Source organism: Myotis daubentonii, chromosome 3, assembly GCF_963259705.1.
Source record: "Myotis daubentonii chromosome 3, mMyoDau2.1, whole genome shotgun sequence".
NCBI lineage: Eukaryota > Metazoa > Chordata > Mammalia > Chiroptera > Vespertilionidae > Myotis > Myotis daubentonii.
This window is the reverse complement of record NC_081842.1, coordinates 9,937,129-9,950,005: the sequence shown is the minus strand read 5'-3', so window position 1 is coordinate 9,950,005 and position 12,877 is coordinate 9,937,129. Positions and strand designations below refer to the sequence as shown.

General features: G+C 54.3%; 1 protein-coding gene and 1 long non-coding RNA gene across 2 annotated transcripts; one reads left to right on the top strand and one right to left on the bottom strand.

Annotated features, from left to right (window-relative positions):
- Positions 1-204: 204 nt before the first annotated feature.
- C3H21orf58 (chromosome 3 C21orf58 homolog) lies at positions 205-12,876 on the top strand. The gene is made up of 8 exons (XM_059686752.1): positions 205-437; positions 1,579-1,639; positions 2,236-2,309; positions 3,052-3,219; positions 4,039-4,150; positions 11,337-11,476; positions 11,848-12,077; positions 12,449-12,876. Exons 1-8 carry the CDS (start codon positions 378-380, stop codon positions 12,498-12,500), a joined length of 897 nt encoding a protein of 298 aa, XP_059542735.1. The 5' UTR covers positions 205-377; the 3' UTR covers positions 12,501-12,876.
- Positions 9,975-11,690, bottom strand: LOC132229991 (uncharacterized). The gene is made up of 2 exons (XR_009451776.1): positions 10,991-11,690; positions 9,975-10,360 (listed from the first exon to the last, which is right to left on the bottom strand). It is a non-coding gene; the product is annotated as an uncharacterized LOC132229991 (long non-coding RNA).
- Position 12,877: the final 1 nt, after the last annotated feature.

Sequence of the window (12,877 nt, the reverse complement as noted above, 5' to 3'; positions counted from 1 at the left end):
TGTCCCTCTGGCCCCAGCTGCTGCCCACATTTGCCCTCCCAAGGAGCTTGCCTGACCACACCTGGGAATGGTAGTGTTTGCAGCAACCCCTGGGCGAGGAGTGGGCGGGGCCTGGGAAAGACTCTCCATGAAAACCTGGCAACCTGGGGCCTCCCTGTCTGCTGCATCTAGCAACTGCCTTGGTGATGCCAGTGTTGGCTGCAGTCCTGGGAGATGTGGGGCCCTCCAGCTCCCTGGCAGAGGCCAGTCTCCACAATCCTTCATCAACAGCAGGGCTGAGGCTGCTTCTCTCCAGCTGGCTGAGCTGTGCTTTCCTGCAGAGAACTGGCAACCAGGGAGGGTGGGGCCTGCGGTGTCCCCTCTCCCAGGGTCCTGGTATGCAGGATGCCACTGTGGCAGATCAAATGGCCCGACTGACCCTGAAACTCTTGGAGAAGGTAAGACAGACGGGCAGTCGTCTTTTTAACACCTGCTTATAGGAGTGCAACTTTAAAAGGTGAGATCATCTTGTGAGTGCTACTGCTTCCCAGCAAAACCTTCTCCTGTGGATTTTATTTTTCTTTTTTTGTTGTTCTTTCCCCCCCCCACCCCCCCCCCCAGTGGATTTTAGCCTTGTAATGGACTGTGGTTTCTTGAGTTTTCTTCTTTGCATTCATACAGAACCAAGTAGGTTCTTCTGGCAGTTTCCGCAGCCAGGACACAGGCACACACCTGAGGCCGATGCTTCCAGGGCCCCACAAAGGTCCCCTGAGGATCCTCTGGGCTTCAGTGTTTAAGGCAGGGGTGGGGGGCCTTTTATCTGTCAAGGGCCATTTGGATATTTATAACATCATCATTCGCTTAATATCAGTTTATGTTGCTATGAGAAAAGCTCCTGGATTTATTGAAGTTCAAGTCTCACTTGTGGTTGCCTTGGCAGAGCCAGACCACTTGATTTCGCAGGCCTTATATGGCCCTCGGGCTAGACATTCCCCACCCTGGTTTAAGGGAAGACAGAGACCCACCTGTTGTAGGACCCACAGCCCCCTGGTCTGGGCCTGGGCAGAGGGACTGGGGGACCTGTCGTCACACCAGACTTCTTACCCTCTGAGAGTCTGCATGAGCCTCAGAGACCGCCCAGCACAGCAGCTCCTCGTCTCCCTACCTGCTTCGTTCCTCTCTGCTGACCTTGCAGCCCTGTATTCCCCACCCCCATCTGCTGGCCCATGGGCCCCCTTGCAGGGCCAGCAGGGGGTTACCCCAGGACTTGCCCAGGTGGGCAGTCATGGTGGTCAGGGACACAGAGCTAGCCTGGGCCTGGCTCTTCAGAAAGCTGCCTGGAGGGGGCCCCACAGATCAGAGCGTCTGCCCTCAGAGTCCAAGGAGGAATATGTGCATGTGTGGAGAGTGTGACACACTCGCCCCTAAGAGAGGATGATGACCCTGCCGCCTGTCCCACCCTCTAGCACCCAGCACTTCCTGCCCCGTCCCCTTCATCTGGGGCATTGAAGCGCAGGCAGGTGTCCCACGCCAGCCTGTGCCCCGCTCACACTGAGCCTGTGCCGCGAACCGGACCCTGCCACGGTCTCTTCCTCACAGAAGCTGGAGCAGGAGCGTGAGGATGTGGAAGGGGATTCCGAGGACCCCCACCTGGTGCCAGGTAAGGGCCGGGCTGTTCGGAGCCCTTCGGGCAGGCTCCAGACCCACCTTCTGCTCAGGTCCCTCCCTCTTCTGTCATTGGCAAGGCTGTGCTTAATCTGCTCCTTACATCCAGGGCTGAAGGTTTGTTTTATCTTTACAACACTCTCTCTCACACACACACATGCACACACTCACACATACCACACTCACATGCACGCACACACGCATGCACACAGGCAGGCACAATCACACACACACACTCACACACACGCACACACTCACACATACCACACTCACATGCACTCACACACGCATGCACACAGGCAGGCACAATTACACACACACACTCACACACACGCACACACTCACACATACCACACTCACATGCACGCACACACGCATGCACACAGGCAGGCACAATTACACACACACACGCACACACCAGGTGCTCTGCTGAGTGCACCCTCACATCCCATCCTATCACCTTTACCTGTAAGCCCCAGGACAGGGACATCCCCCACCCCCATTTTCCACATGAGAAAACGGGCCCAGGTCACCCCCAGGTCTTGGCGGATGAGGCTGAGGTGTCCTGATGGGTCTGCACATTCTCTCCAGGACACGAGGCCAGGCCGGATGCAGCCCTGCAGAGCGCTCTGAGGAGGAGGAAGGACCTTCGGCAGAGACTCTGGGTAGGTCGCAGCAGCCTGGGCCCGAGCTGTCTGTGGCTGAAACAACTGGCCACCACACTCAGACCCGGGTGGGGAGTGGGGGTGGGGGTGAGGGGATGGGGGTGGGGGCTGGAGGATGGGAGTGGGGTGTGTGAGGTGGGAATGGGGGTTATCATGTCTTTCTGGACTCAGTGCCAGATCTCTGAGGTTTGTGATTCGTGGATGGGCAGCTGGTGAGCTGCGAGCAGCTGAGATTTCACGCCTGGGGCACTGGGAACAGCTCTGTCTGTGGTCTGGGCTCTGACGAGCATGCGATTGGCTAGGCACCTGCTCTGGTGGCACATTATCCAAGCTGGAGATGCTGAGTAAAGGGCCCACTTCCTACAGGAAGTGGAAGCCCGGAGGCTGGTCCCAACTCCGTCCCCGAGCAGCAGGAAGGAGCACTCCAAGTCCACACAAACAGTTACTATAAATGTAGCACTTGTAGCGAAGGGGACGGGGACGCGGAGGCAGCCAGAACCAGAAACTAGTTCATATGATTTGGTAAATTTTAAAAGAAGCAATATTCTCATGTGGGCCCCCTCAAAGGGCCCTCAGGCCCTGCGTTCAGGCCTGGCTCCATCCTAGGGAAGCCCTGCAGGGCAGTGATGGAGACTCCAGGTGTCCCACACGGGCCGCCCACCAGGGAAGAGCCCAGGGCACACCTCCCACCCCAGGTTTGGTGGCTGCCCCTCTGAGCAGCAGTCTCTGGTTGGCGTTGCAGGAACAGCAACTCCTGGAAGAGCTCTCCCGCGCCCACGCCCACTCCTGGAGAGGGCCCAGCAGGGAAGCCCGTGGGTCAGCGCTGCCAACAGAGGTGCCCCCTGGCATCTACCCTGCCGCCTCCCCACCCCCGCCGCCCCTGGAGCTGCCTCGGGTCATCCAACACTCGGTAGGTCTTCCTCCTGGTGAAGCCAGGGGCAGAACCCCTGTGGGAAGGCTCTGTGCCCACGGAGACCTCCCATCTCCAGCAAGCTCAGCAGCCCTGAGAGAGTGCTCTGAGGAGGTCATTTGGCTGAGAGCCGACAGTGGTGCACTCACCACGCCCAGGCACTCACAAGGACATCAGGGGCTCATCTCAGTCATCCTCGCAGGTGCCCTAAGACAGGGCTTTGGGGATTGTGGTCTTGTCCCCTCATTACAGATGGGAGGCTGGGTCCCAGGTCCTAACTTTCACTCTAAGAGTAGACGTATTAGGGAGATTTGGCATCAGGAGGACCCTGAATTAGGGGAAGAAGTGTTTTAACTCTTTTTTCAAAACTTCAAAATGACCAGGAGAAGCTTCAGACCTTAATTTCAACACATAAATTGCAAGGAGGGGGGTGTTTTACACCAACATTCAGTCCATAAGACACCATGTCGTAAGCTAATGCCCATACTCACATGATTATCTGTTCAATCATCAATTCAACCTCTAGGGTTAATCAGCAAAGTTCCCCTTGGATGGATGGATAGATAAGTAGATGGACAGGTTGGTGGATGGTTGGATGACTCGGTAGATGCATGGGTGAGTAGGTGAGTGGGTAGGTGAGAGAGTGGGTGGGTGAGTGGATAGGTGGACGGGTGTGTGGATGGGTGGGTGGGTGGTTTGTTGGGTGGATGGATGGTTGGGTGGGTGGGTAGATGCATGGGTGAGTGTGTGGATAGGTGGGTGCTGTAGTACACTCTCTCCAAGGATGCATTCAGTAGCTAGTCACCTGGTTCTTCCTAGGTCGCCCAGGCTCCTCCCACCATCATTCAGCAGCTACCTCAGCAGCCACTCATCGCACAGATTCCCCCTCCCCAGGCCTTCCCAGCTCAAAGGTCTGGAAGTATTAAGGAAGGTAAGTGTTCGATATTAATATTGTGGTGGGCTTATGAAATTCTCTACTGAAAGGGAAACTATTTTGTAAGCAGGATAGTCATTTAGAGTCAGCTTCTAGATACTCAACTGAAGTCACCTGTTACCAACATGAAAATGGCTTTAACTCTGAGAAATGTTTCCATGATGGATATTGCTGAGTGAAGAAAAGATATAAAAGAAAGAGGACTTGCCCGAATGGTGTGGCTCAGTGGTTGAGTGTTGATCCATGCACCAAGGGGTCACCAGTTCTATTCCCAGTCACGGCACATGCCCAGGTTGCAGGCTTGATCCCCAGCAGAGGGCATGCAGGAGGCAGCCAATCGATGTTGCTGTTTCTCTTTCACCTATGTTTCTTCTCCCTTTCCCTCTCCCTTCCTCTCTGAAATCAATAATAATAAAAAAAAAATCTATATCTACACTAATAAAAGAGAAACATGGTAATTAGTGTCACTCCGCTACCCTTCCCAATGGCTAATCCCCCTGTCACTCACAGAGTAGGGCCGAGATATGCAAATTAACTGGCAGCCAAGATGGCGGCCGGCAGCCAGGCAGCTGATGCGAACAGGGAGGCTTGCTTGCTTCAGTGACAGAGAACTCCAACGTTCCCGCCTGACTTGCCGGCCTCTCAGCTGCAACTCTCAGCAACTATGTTGCGAATAAAGAAGCTAAAAAAAACCCCAGAAACCTGCTTTACTCAGCAGAGCTTCAGCCAACGGACCGCAACATTGTATCAAATACAGACGGTAAACAAAGGCCAGACACCTGTTTTCAGCAGCCGAGGCCTCAGAGCTAAAGCTGGCCCAGAATAAAAAAGAAAAAAGAAAAAAAGGAGCAGTTGGGAGCTTCAGTCCCAGCCTGAAAACAGCCCTCAGCCCCTCAGCCAGACTGGCCAGGCACCCCAGTGGGGACCCCCACCCTGAAGGGTGTGTGACCAGCTGCAAACAGCCATCATCCCCTCAGCCAGACTGGCCAGGCACCCCAGTGGGGACCCCCACCATGAAGGGTGTGTGACCAGCTGCAAACAGCCATCATCCCCTCATCCAGGCTGGCCAGGCACCCATTGGGGACCCCCATGCTGATCCAGGACACCCTTCAGGGCAAACCAGCTGGCCCCACCCGTGCACCAGGCCTCTATTCTATATAGTAAAAGGGTAATATGCCTCCCAGCACTGGGATCAGCAGAGCTGAGAGGCCTCCCGGCACCGGGATCAGCGTGACAGGGGGCAGCGCCCAAACCCCCTGATCGCCCTGCAGCTCTGTGTGTGACAGGGTGCGGCACCCCAACACCCCCGCCCCCCACGGGCCCTGCTCTGTGTGTGACGGGGTAGAGCCATAACCTCCCCATTGGCCCTGCCCTGAGTATGAGAGTGGTGGCGCCCCGACCACCTGATCGGCCCTGCTCTGTGGGTGTTAGAGGGTGGCGCCCCAACCCCCCCCCCACTGGCCCTGCTCTGTGTGTGATGGGGTAGAGCCATAACCTCCCCATTGGCCCTGCCCTGAGTGTGACAGTGGCGTCGCCCCAACCCCCTGATAGGCCCTGCTCTGTGGGTGATAGAGGGCGGTGCCCCAACCCCCTGATCCACCCTGCCCTGAGTGTGACAGGGGGCGGTGGCCCAACTCCCCTATCGGCCCTACTCTGTGAGTGACAAGGGGGAGCTCCTCAACCCCCTGATCGGCCCTGCTCTGTGCATGATAGGGTATGGAGCCCCAACCCCCCTGATGGGCCCTGCTCTGTGCGTGACTGGGGGTGGCGCCGCAACCTCCCCATCGACCCTGCCTTGAGTGTGACAGGGGGTGGTGCCCCAACCCCCCAATCGGCCCTACCCTGAGCGTGACTGAGGGTGGCATCACAACCTCCCAATCTGCCCTACTCTGTGCATGACAGGGGAAGGCGCCCCAACTCCCCAATCAGCCCTGCTCTGAGCCCGACCAGGGGCTGCACCTAGGGATTGGGCCTGCCCTCTGCCACCCGGGGGTCCCAGACTGCAAGAGGGCACAGGCCGGTCTGAGGGACCCCCCCCTTCCCCCGAGTGCACAAATTTTTGTGCACCGGGCCTCTAGTATATATATAAAAGCTTAAGCGACCATTATGACCAAATGACTGGAACGACCCATCACTATGATGTGCACTGACCACCAGGGGGCAGTCGCTCAATGCAGGAGCTGCCCCCTAGTAGTCAGTGTGCTCCCACAGCCAACTTCCCCCCAACCCCCTCCCACGGCCAACCTCCAGAGGTCCCTTCCCCCCACCCCGCCCCCCTGGGCCAGCAGGCCCCGATTGCCTGATTGGGACCCAGCCCCAGGCTGGGACAGGGAACCAGAGGTGGGTGGCGGCGGACACGGCCCCTTTCCCAGGGGGGTCAAGGGCCGGCTCCCTTCTTGGGGCAGGTGGCCAACCTCCTGTGCCCCCTCCTACCCCTCCACCCACTTACCGTGGGCAGGCCCTGATCAGCCTGCCACCCACTTGCCACGGTGGTGGCACCCCGGCAAGGGAAGGAGAAGTGGGGGAGGCAGGGAACTGTACAGTGGTGGCGTTGGTATCAGGCGTTCGTTCTTTCTGCGCCTGTGTCCCGTTGCCTACTCTCCCTACCCGCCCAGCCTTCAGGCCCTGATCAGCCCAGCCCTGATCACAGGCCAGGCCTAGGGATCCCATCGATGCATGAATTTTGTGCACCTGGCCTCTAGTATTTTTAGTAAATAAATACATAAAAATTGTGCTAAAAAACACAAAGCATAAAATTTACCATCTTAACTATGTTTAAGTGGGTTAACGATGTTCACTGTTATGCAACAGATCTTTAGAACTTTCTCATCTTCCCAAACTAAAACTCTGTCCCATTGAACACTAACTCACATTCCCCTCCCCCAGCCCCTGGCACCCACCATCTAATTTCTGTGTCTCTGAATCTGACTCCGCTAGGAACGTTATGTAAAATGGAATCACACGGCATGTGCGATTCCTTTTGTGACTGGCTTATGTCACTGGCATAATGTCCTCAAGGTTTATCTGTGCTGTCGTGCTTGTCAGAATATCCTTCCTTTTTAAGGCAGAATAAAACCAGAATGAGCTACTACTCATGCCCACATTTTGCTCATCCCTTCATCCATCCGTGGATACTTGGGTTACTTTCACTCTATCTCAAGAGTCTTAAGTTAATCACATCTGCAAGGTCCCTTTTGCCCTGTAATGAAACACCATCACAGGCTCTGGGGATTAGAAAGTGGACATCGCTGGGGCCATTGTTCAGCCCGCTGCACTAACCAATCACAGTATCTCACAAATTGTGGGTGTGTTCTTTTTTTATTTTTTTTATTATTATTTTAAAATATTTTTTATTGATTTCAGAGAGGGAGGGAGAGGGAGAGAGATGGAAACATCAATGATGAGAGAGAATCATTTATTGACTGCCTCCTGCATGCCCCCTACTGGGGATCGAGCCCAAAACCTAGGCATGTGCCCTTGACTGGAATTGAACCCGGGACCTTTCAGTCTGCAGGCCGACACTCTATCCACTGAGCCAAACCGGCTAGAGCTGCATTTTTTTTTTTAAAAAAAAAATAGATTTTTAAATTGATTTTTAGAGAGAGAGGAAAGGAGCAGGAGAGAGAGAGAGAAACCTTGATTGGCTGTTTCCTGCAGGCCCCCTACCGAGGGTCGGGCATGTGCCCTGACTGGGAATCGAACCGCCAACCTTTCTGTACATGGGACGACACCCAGTCAAGTCACACTGGCAAGGACTGGGTGCATTCTTTTTGGAGTTGGATGTTCCAATTATTTCCTGTGGGGGCTACCACAGCAGTGCTGCTCTGGAGGTTGCTGTCTTCCGGTGACGGGACATGCGTGTGGGGCACATGCTGGGGAAAGAGGTGGCCCAGTCAGGAAACACTGCCAGGCAGTCTTCCCGAGTGGTGACTCCCATATACATGCCACAGAAAGGAAGGAGAGTTTCAATTGCCCACAGCAATTCACCAACACTCCGTGTTTTCAGATTTTTTTCCCCATTTCTGCCAATCTGTTGGGCATGAGTAGTAGGTCATTCTGGGCTTAATTTACGTTTCACCTTTTATATACAGGATGTCCCCCCAAAATGTATACTCACTTTAACAGCTCAATTTGGCAAGTGAAATGTATTTTAATAAACTTTGCCTTTATAATTATTCAAAGTGTGTGCATACATTTTTGGGGACACTCCATAGTTATTGGCCATTTGATACCCATTGGTGTGAAGTGCCCATTTAAGTATTTTGCCCACTTTTCTTTCAGGTTGCTTGCCTCTCATTGATTTATAGGAATTCTTTTTTTTAAAAAATATATTTTATTGATTTTTTTTACAGAGAGGAAGGGAGAGGGATAGAGAGCTAGAAACATCGATCAGGTGCCTCCTGCACACCTCCCACTGGGGATGTGCCCGCAACCAAGGTACACGCTCTTGACCAGGAATTGAACCTGTGACCTTTCAGTCTGCAGGCCGACGCTCTGTCCACTGAGCCAAACCGCTCAGGGCTATAGGAATTCTTTATATGCTACAATGGGTCCTTTTTTGATATATGTTTACAAATATTAAGTCCTTTTGTGGCCTGCCCTTTCTCTCTTAATGTCTTCAGGTGAAGTTCTTAACTTTACTAATAGGTTTCGGGCTCTTTCCTTTATGGTTAGTGCCTTGGGTGTCCTGTTTGAAGTTTTTACCTGCTCAAGGTCATACTGTCTCACGTGGCTGTTTATGTTTCACATTCAGATCCACGATCCCTCTGGACTGGCTGTGTGTGCTATGAGTTAGGGATCAATGCTATTTTCTTTTTGCCGTGGCATCAGTCTGACCCTGTGCCCTTGACTGAAGGCTCTCCCATTGCACTACCGTGTCCCTCTGTCAGGAAGCGTCCCTTTAGCGAACAGGATGTGTCCATTTCTGCGCTCGCTCCTGTGAAATCTAATCTTTTCACTCCTGACTCTATCAGTGGGAGTCCTGGAGGCCTGACTGGGAAGTGTCCCCTCAGAGGCTCTCACTGCTGCTGGTGGGTGGGGTCTGCCCCAGCCCAGCTCAAGGGCCCTTCCCAGATGGGGCCGCCAGACAGCCTCTCCAACTGCTTATCACGCAGGGTCAGAGTTCCCACAGCTGTGCTGCTGCAGGCACCTGGCTCTGGGTCTGCACCTCCCATAGTGCCCCAACCCTGGGGCAAAATCTGTTAGTCAGGGCTCTGTAGAGAAACAGAACAATAGGATGTGTACACAGAGAGAAAGGTGTGTTTTAAGGAATTGGCCCGTGTGATTATGGAGACCTGGTTAGTCCCAAATCTGCAGGGTGGGCTGGCCCACGGGGACCCAGGGGAGAGTTTCCGTTGGCGTGGGGAGGCTGCTGGCTGGGGTCCTGTGTCCTGTTGAGCCCCTGCCCCCGGGCCTCCAGGCTCCTGTTCGTTTGCCTGGGAGTATGAATGGTCCTAGGGGACCTGCCTTCCTTTGGTGAGTCTGACAGAGCCTGGAGGAAATGCCTAATTTCCTGGACCAAGCTGCTGTGGAAACAACCCATGTTTACCTCTTGTGCCGAAAAAATTTACACGTTTCATAGCATCCAGAGTTGGTGAATATATCCCAGAGCTACCGTAACAAAGCACCACAAGCCAGGTGGCTGGAAACCACAGAAACCCACTGTCACAGTCTGGAGGCCAGAATCCAGAGGTCACAGGGCCATTCTCCCTCCAGGGACGGTCCATCTGCCTCTTCCAGCGGTGGCTCTGCTGTATCGCAAATCAGCGAGCTGGACAAGACGCCTTAATGAGCCAGTTAGTTAGGAGTCATCTTTATTGCGCGCAGGTTCAGAGCGGATTACCTCTGTCAAATTCTGAACAAACATAGGAGGGAGTCTTTTCTTTTTATATCCTTCTAGTTCTTTGTGTAAGTTATTTTTGTAGACAGCGTGTAACCTTGAGTATATATCATATCTAGCAAACACCTGTCATATCTACACAGACACCTGTAACCTTGGATACAAACACTTGGCATGAGAATGGGAATTATCATCAGTATCAGCGTATCAGTCCCTTTAGATGGCCAGCTTGCAAAGTCAGACAGTTAAGTTTATCTTTTCTATTATTGAAGCTAAAAACAAAGTTACTTTACAGTCTAAAAATAACAGAGTTGACCTACAGAATAAGAAACAAAGAATAACAGAGTAGCCCTAACCGGTTTGGCTCACTGGATAGAGCAGGGGTGGGCAAACTTTTTGACTCGAGGGCCACAATGGGTTCTTAAACTGGACCGGAGGGCCGGAACAAAAGCATGGATGGAGTGTTTGTGTGAACTAATATAAATTCAAAGTAAACATCATTACAGAAAAGGGTACGGTCTTTTTTTTTTTTTTTTTTTTAGTTTTATTCATTTCAAACGGGCCGGATCCGGCCCGTGGGCCGTAGTTTGCCCACGGCTGGGATAGAGTGTCAGCCTGCGGACTGAAGGGTCCCAGGTTCAATTGTGATCAAGGGCATGTGCCTTAGTTGCGGCCACATCCCCAGTAGGGGGTGTGCAGGAGGCAGCTGATGGATGTTTTTCATGTTTCTAACTACCCCTCTCCCTTCCTCTCTGTAAAAAAATCAATATATATATGAAGAAAAGAATAACAGAGTATTTCAAACAGCAGCTTTCCAAAGGAGGGACACCATGCTTCAGCTCCAGGTGTCCTGGGCTGTAGCTCAATCGCTCGTCTCTGTCCGTGTCTGTGCTCCCCTTTGGTCTCCATCTCCCTCTGTCTCTTATAAACACACTTGCCCTTGGACTTGGCCCCATCTGGATAATCCACAGTGATCTCACCTCAAGATCCTTCATTACATCTGTAAAGACCCTTTTTCCAAACAAGGCCATGTTCTGAGGTCAGGGGCCACCATGCAGTCCCCGTGGGCTTGAGGAATCTGCCAGGAGGAAGGCAAGAGGAGCCACCTCCTAGGAGCCCAACTGGACACCGTCCACACACTTTATAGCACACACACCCTCTGACCTGGAAATTTCAGGTCTGGGAATGTGACCCCGCCCCCCCCCCCCAGGAGGAACAGATACCTGGAACACCCTACACCTGTTCCAACAAATAAGTTGCTCTCAAGCTGTTCTCGGGTGAGACCCCTGACGGACGGGCGAGCCCCTGTGTGTGTAACCGAGCCCCTCCTCCCCGCCCTTTTAGACATGGTGGAGATGATGCTGCTGCAGAACGCACAGATGCACCAGGTCATCATGCAGAACCTGATGCTCCAGGCCGTGCCCCCAATGGCCTCTGCTTCCTCCAGGGGACCGCAAGCCACACCCTTGCCGCCCACCCTGCAGGTAGGCTCAGCCTGGAGCAGACACCAGGTAAAGGACGCCACACAAGTAAACACTTCTGGACATTGTGTATCTGTGTAACTCTGAAAAGCACATTTCTAGCTCTGGGGGCCTGTAATCTGGCCGTGAAATCCCCCAGTTCTCCCCCGTCCCCCTCAGAAGAGGAATGAGTTGTGCAGTTTGAGGCCCAGAAAGCTGCTTCCTTGGGATGAGTTCTCCGCGCCCCCTCCCCCCCATTTTCTCCCACCCTTCCCTCCCCTTCCCTTCCTGGGCTCTGAGGCCACCCTAAGTCAGGAATGGGAGTGGGGGTGGGGGAGGGGTGCCTGAAGCAGCAAGTCCCAGGAGAAATGAGCTGCTGTTCGTGCTGTGCCGAGGGCCTGCAGTGGCCTCACCCCACCGGGCTGCGAGCTGAGAGGCAGAAGCCGCCTTCCGTGCACCATCACCACCACTATGCGCCCCCAGCCCCGCTGCAAGCCGCACCTGGCTCACCCGTGGCTTACTCCATGTGGCCCTCCGTGGTCTCCGCCACCGCCCTCCCACCTGCCGCCAGCTTCCTGCCCACCATGCGTCACTTGGCCGCCCCCTCTGCCGCTGCCCTTAGCACGTAAGGATCCCGGAACCCCGTTGCCCTTCCCCACCCCGACTGAGAAGACAGTGGACGTAGGTCTCTGTCAGATTCCTAGGCTGCAGAGGGAATTGGGAAAGGGGCCTGGAAAGGCCCTGTCATCTCCTGAGGGACACAGGTGGGACCATGGAGCCTCACCCCCACTGCCATCACCACAGCTGATGGGGACCCCACAGCCACCTCCTGGGGAAGCTTGGGTCATTTGCCTAACCCAGATGATCAAGGGTATGTCCAGTCCAAGCATGGCTGCAAGGGCCCCCTCCTGATCCCCAGAGCGGAACTCACCTGCCCCAGGCACCTGTGTGCCCTGTGGGGCAGTAACGGCACCCAGACTCCTGCCTTTCCTCTAGGGCTGCGCCTGACGGTTTCCTGCCTGCACCTGCTCCGGCTCCGGGCCAGTGAGCCCCCAATACCTGCCTGGTGAGCCTCACAGTCCCTCTTCCCTCAGGGACGTGGTCAGAAAAACCAGGTGGAAGCCTGACAGTGGTCCCTGGCCACTGAGATCACAAGGAAACACAGGGGTGTTGTCAGAAAAGATGCCCAGGAGCCACAGGAAGAAGACCCATAGCATAGATTTAGCCGCATAAGAATATAAGCCTTCCCATGGGAAACAGCGCAGAGGCGAGGGAGGAAAGCAGCGGCTGCAGACGGAGATGTGCTGTCCTGGGAGGAAGCACTGGTGACAGGTAGATCCACCTGCTAGCCCGGCCTTTCTCCTGCGAATAAACCCGCAGAACTGCACACCGCTCCTGAAGAGGGGGTTGGGACCGAGGCTCTTC

What these genes read in the sequence shown, in the direction of transcription:
- C3H21orf58 (XM_059686752.1), top strand. Translation starts at nt 378, where the DNA reads ATGCAGGATGCCACTGTGGCAGATCAAATGGCCCGACTGACCCTGAAA. An exon ending in GGACCCCCACCTGGTGCCAG is followed by an intron (nt 1,640 to 2,235) that starts GTAAGGGCCGGG and finishes CATTCTCTCCAG; the next exon opens with GACACGAGGCCAGGCCGGAT. An exon ending in CTCGGGTCATCCAACACTCG is followed by an intron (nt 3,220 to 4,038) that starts GTAGGTCTTCCT and finishes GGTTCTTCCTAG; the next exon opens with GTCGCCCAGGCTCCTCCCAC.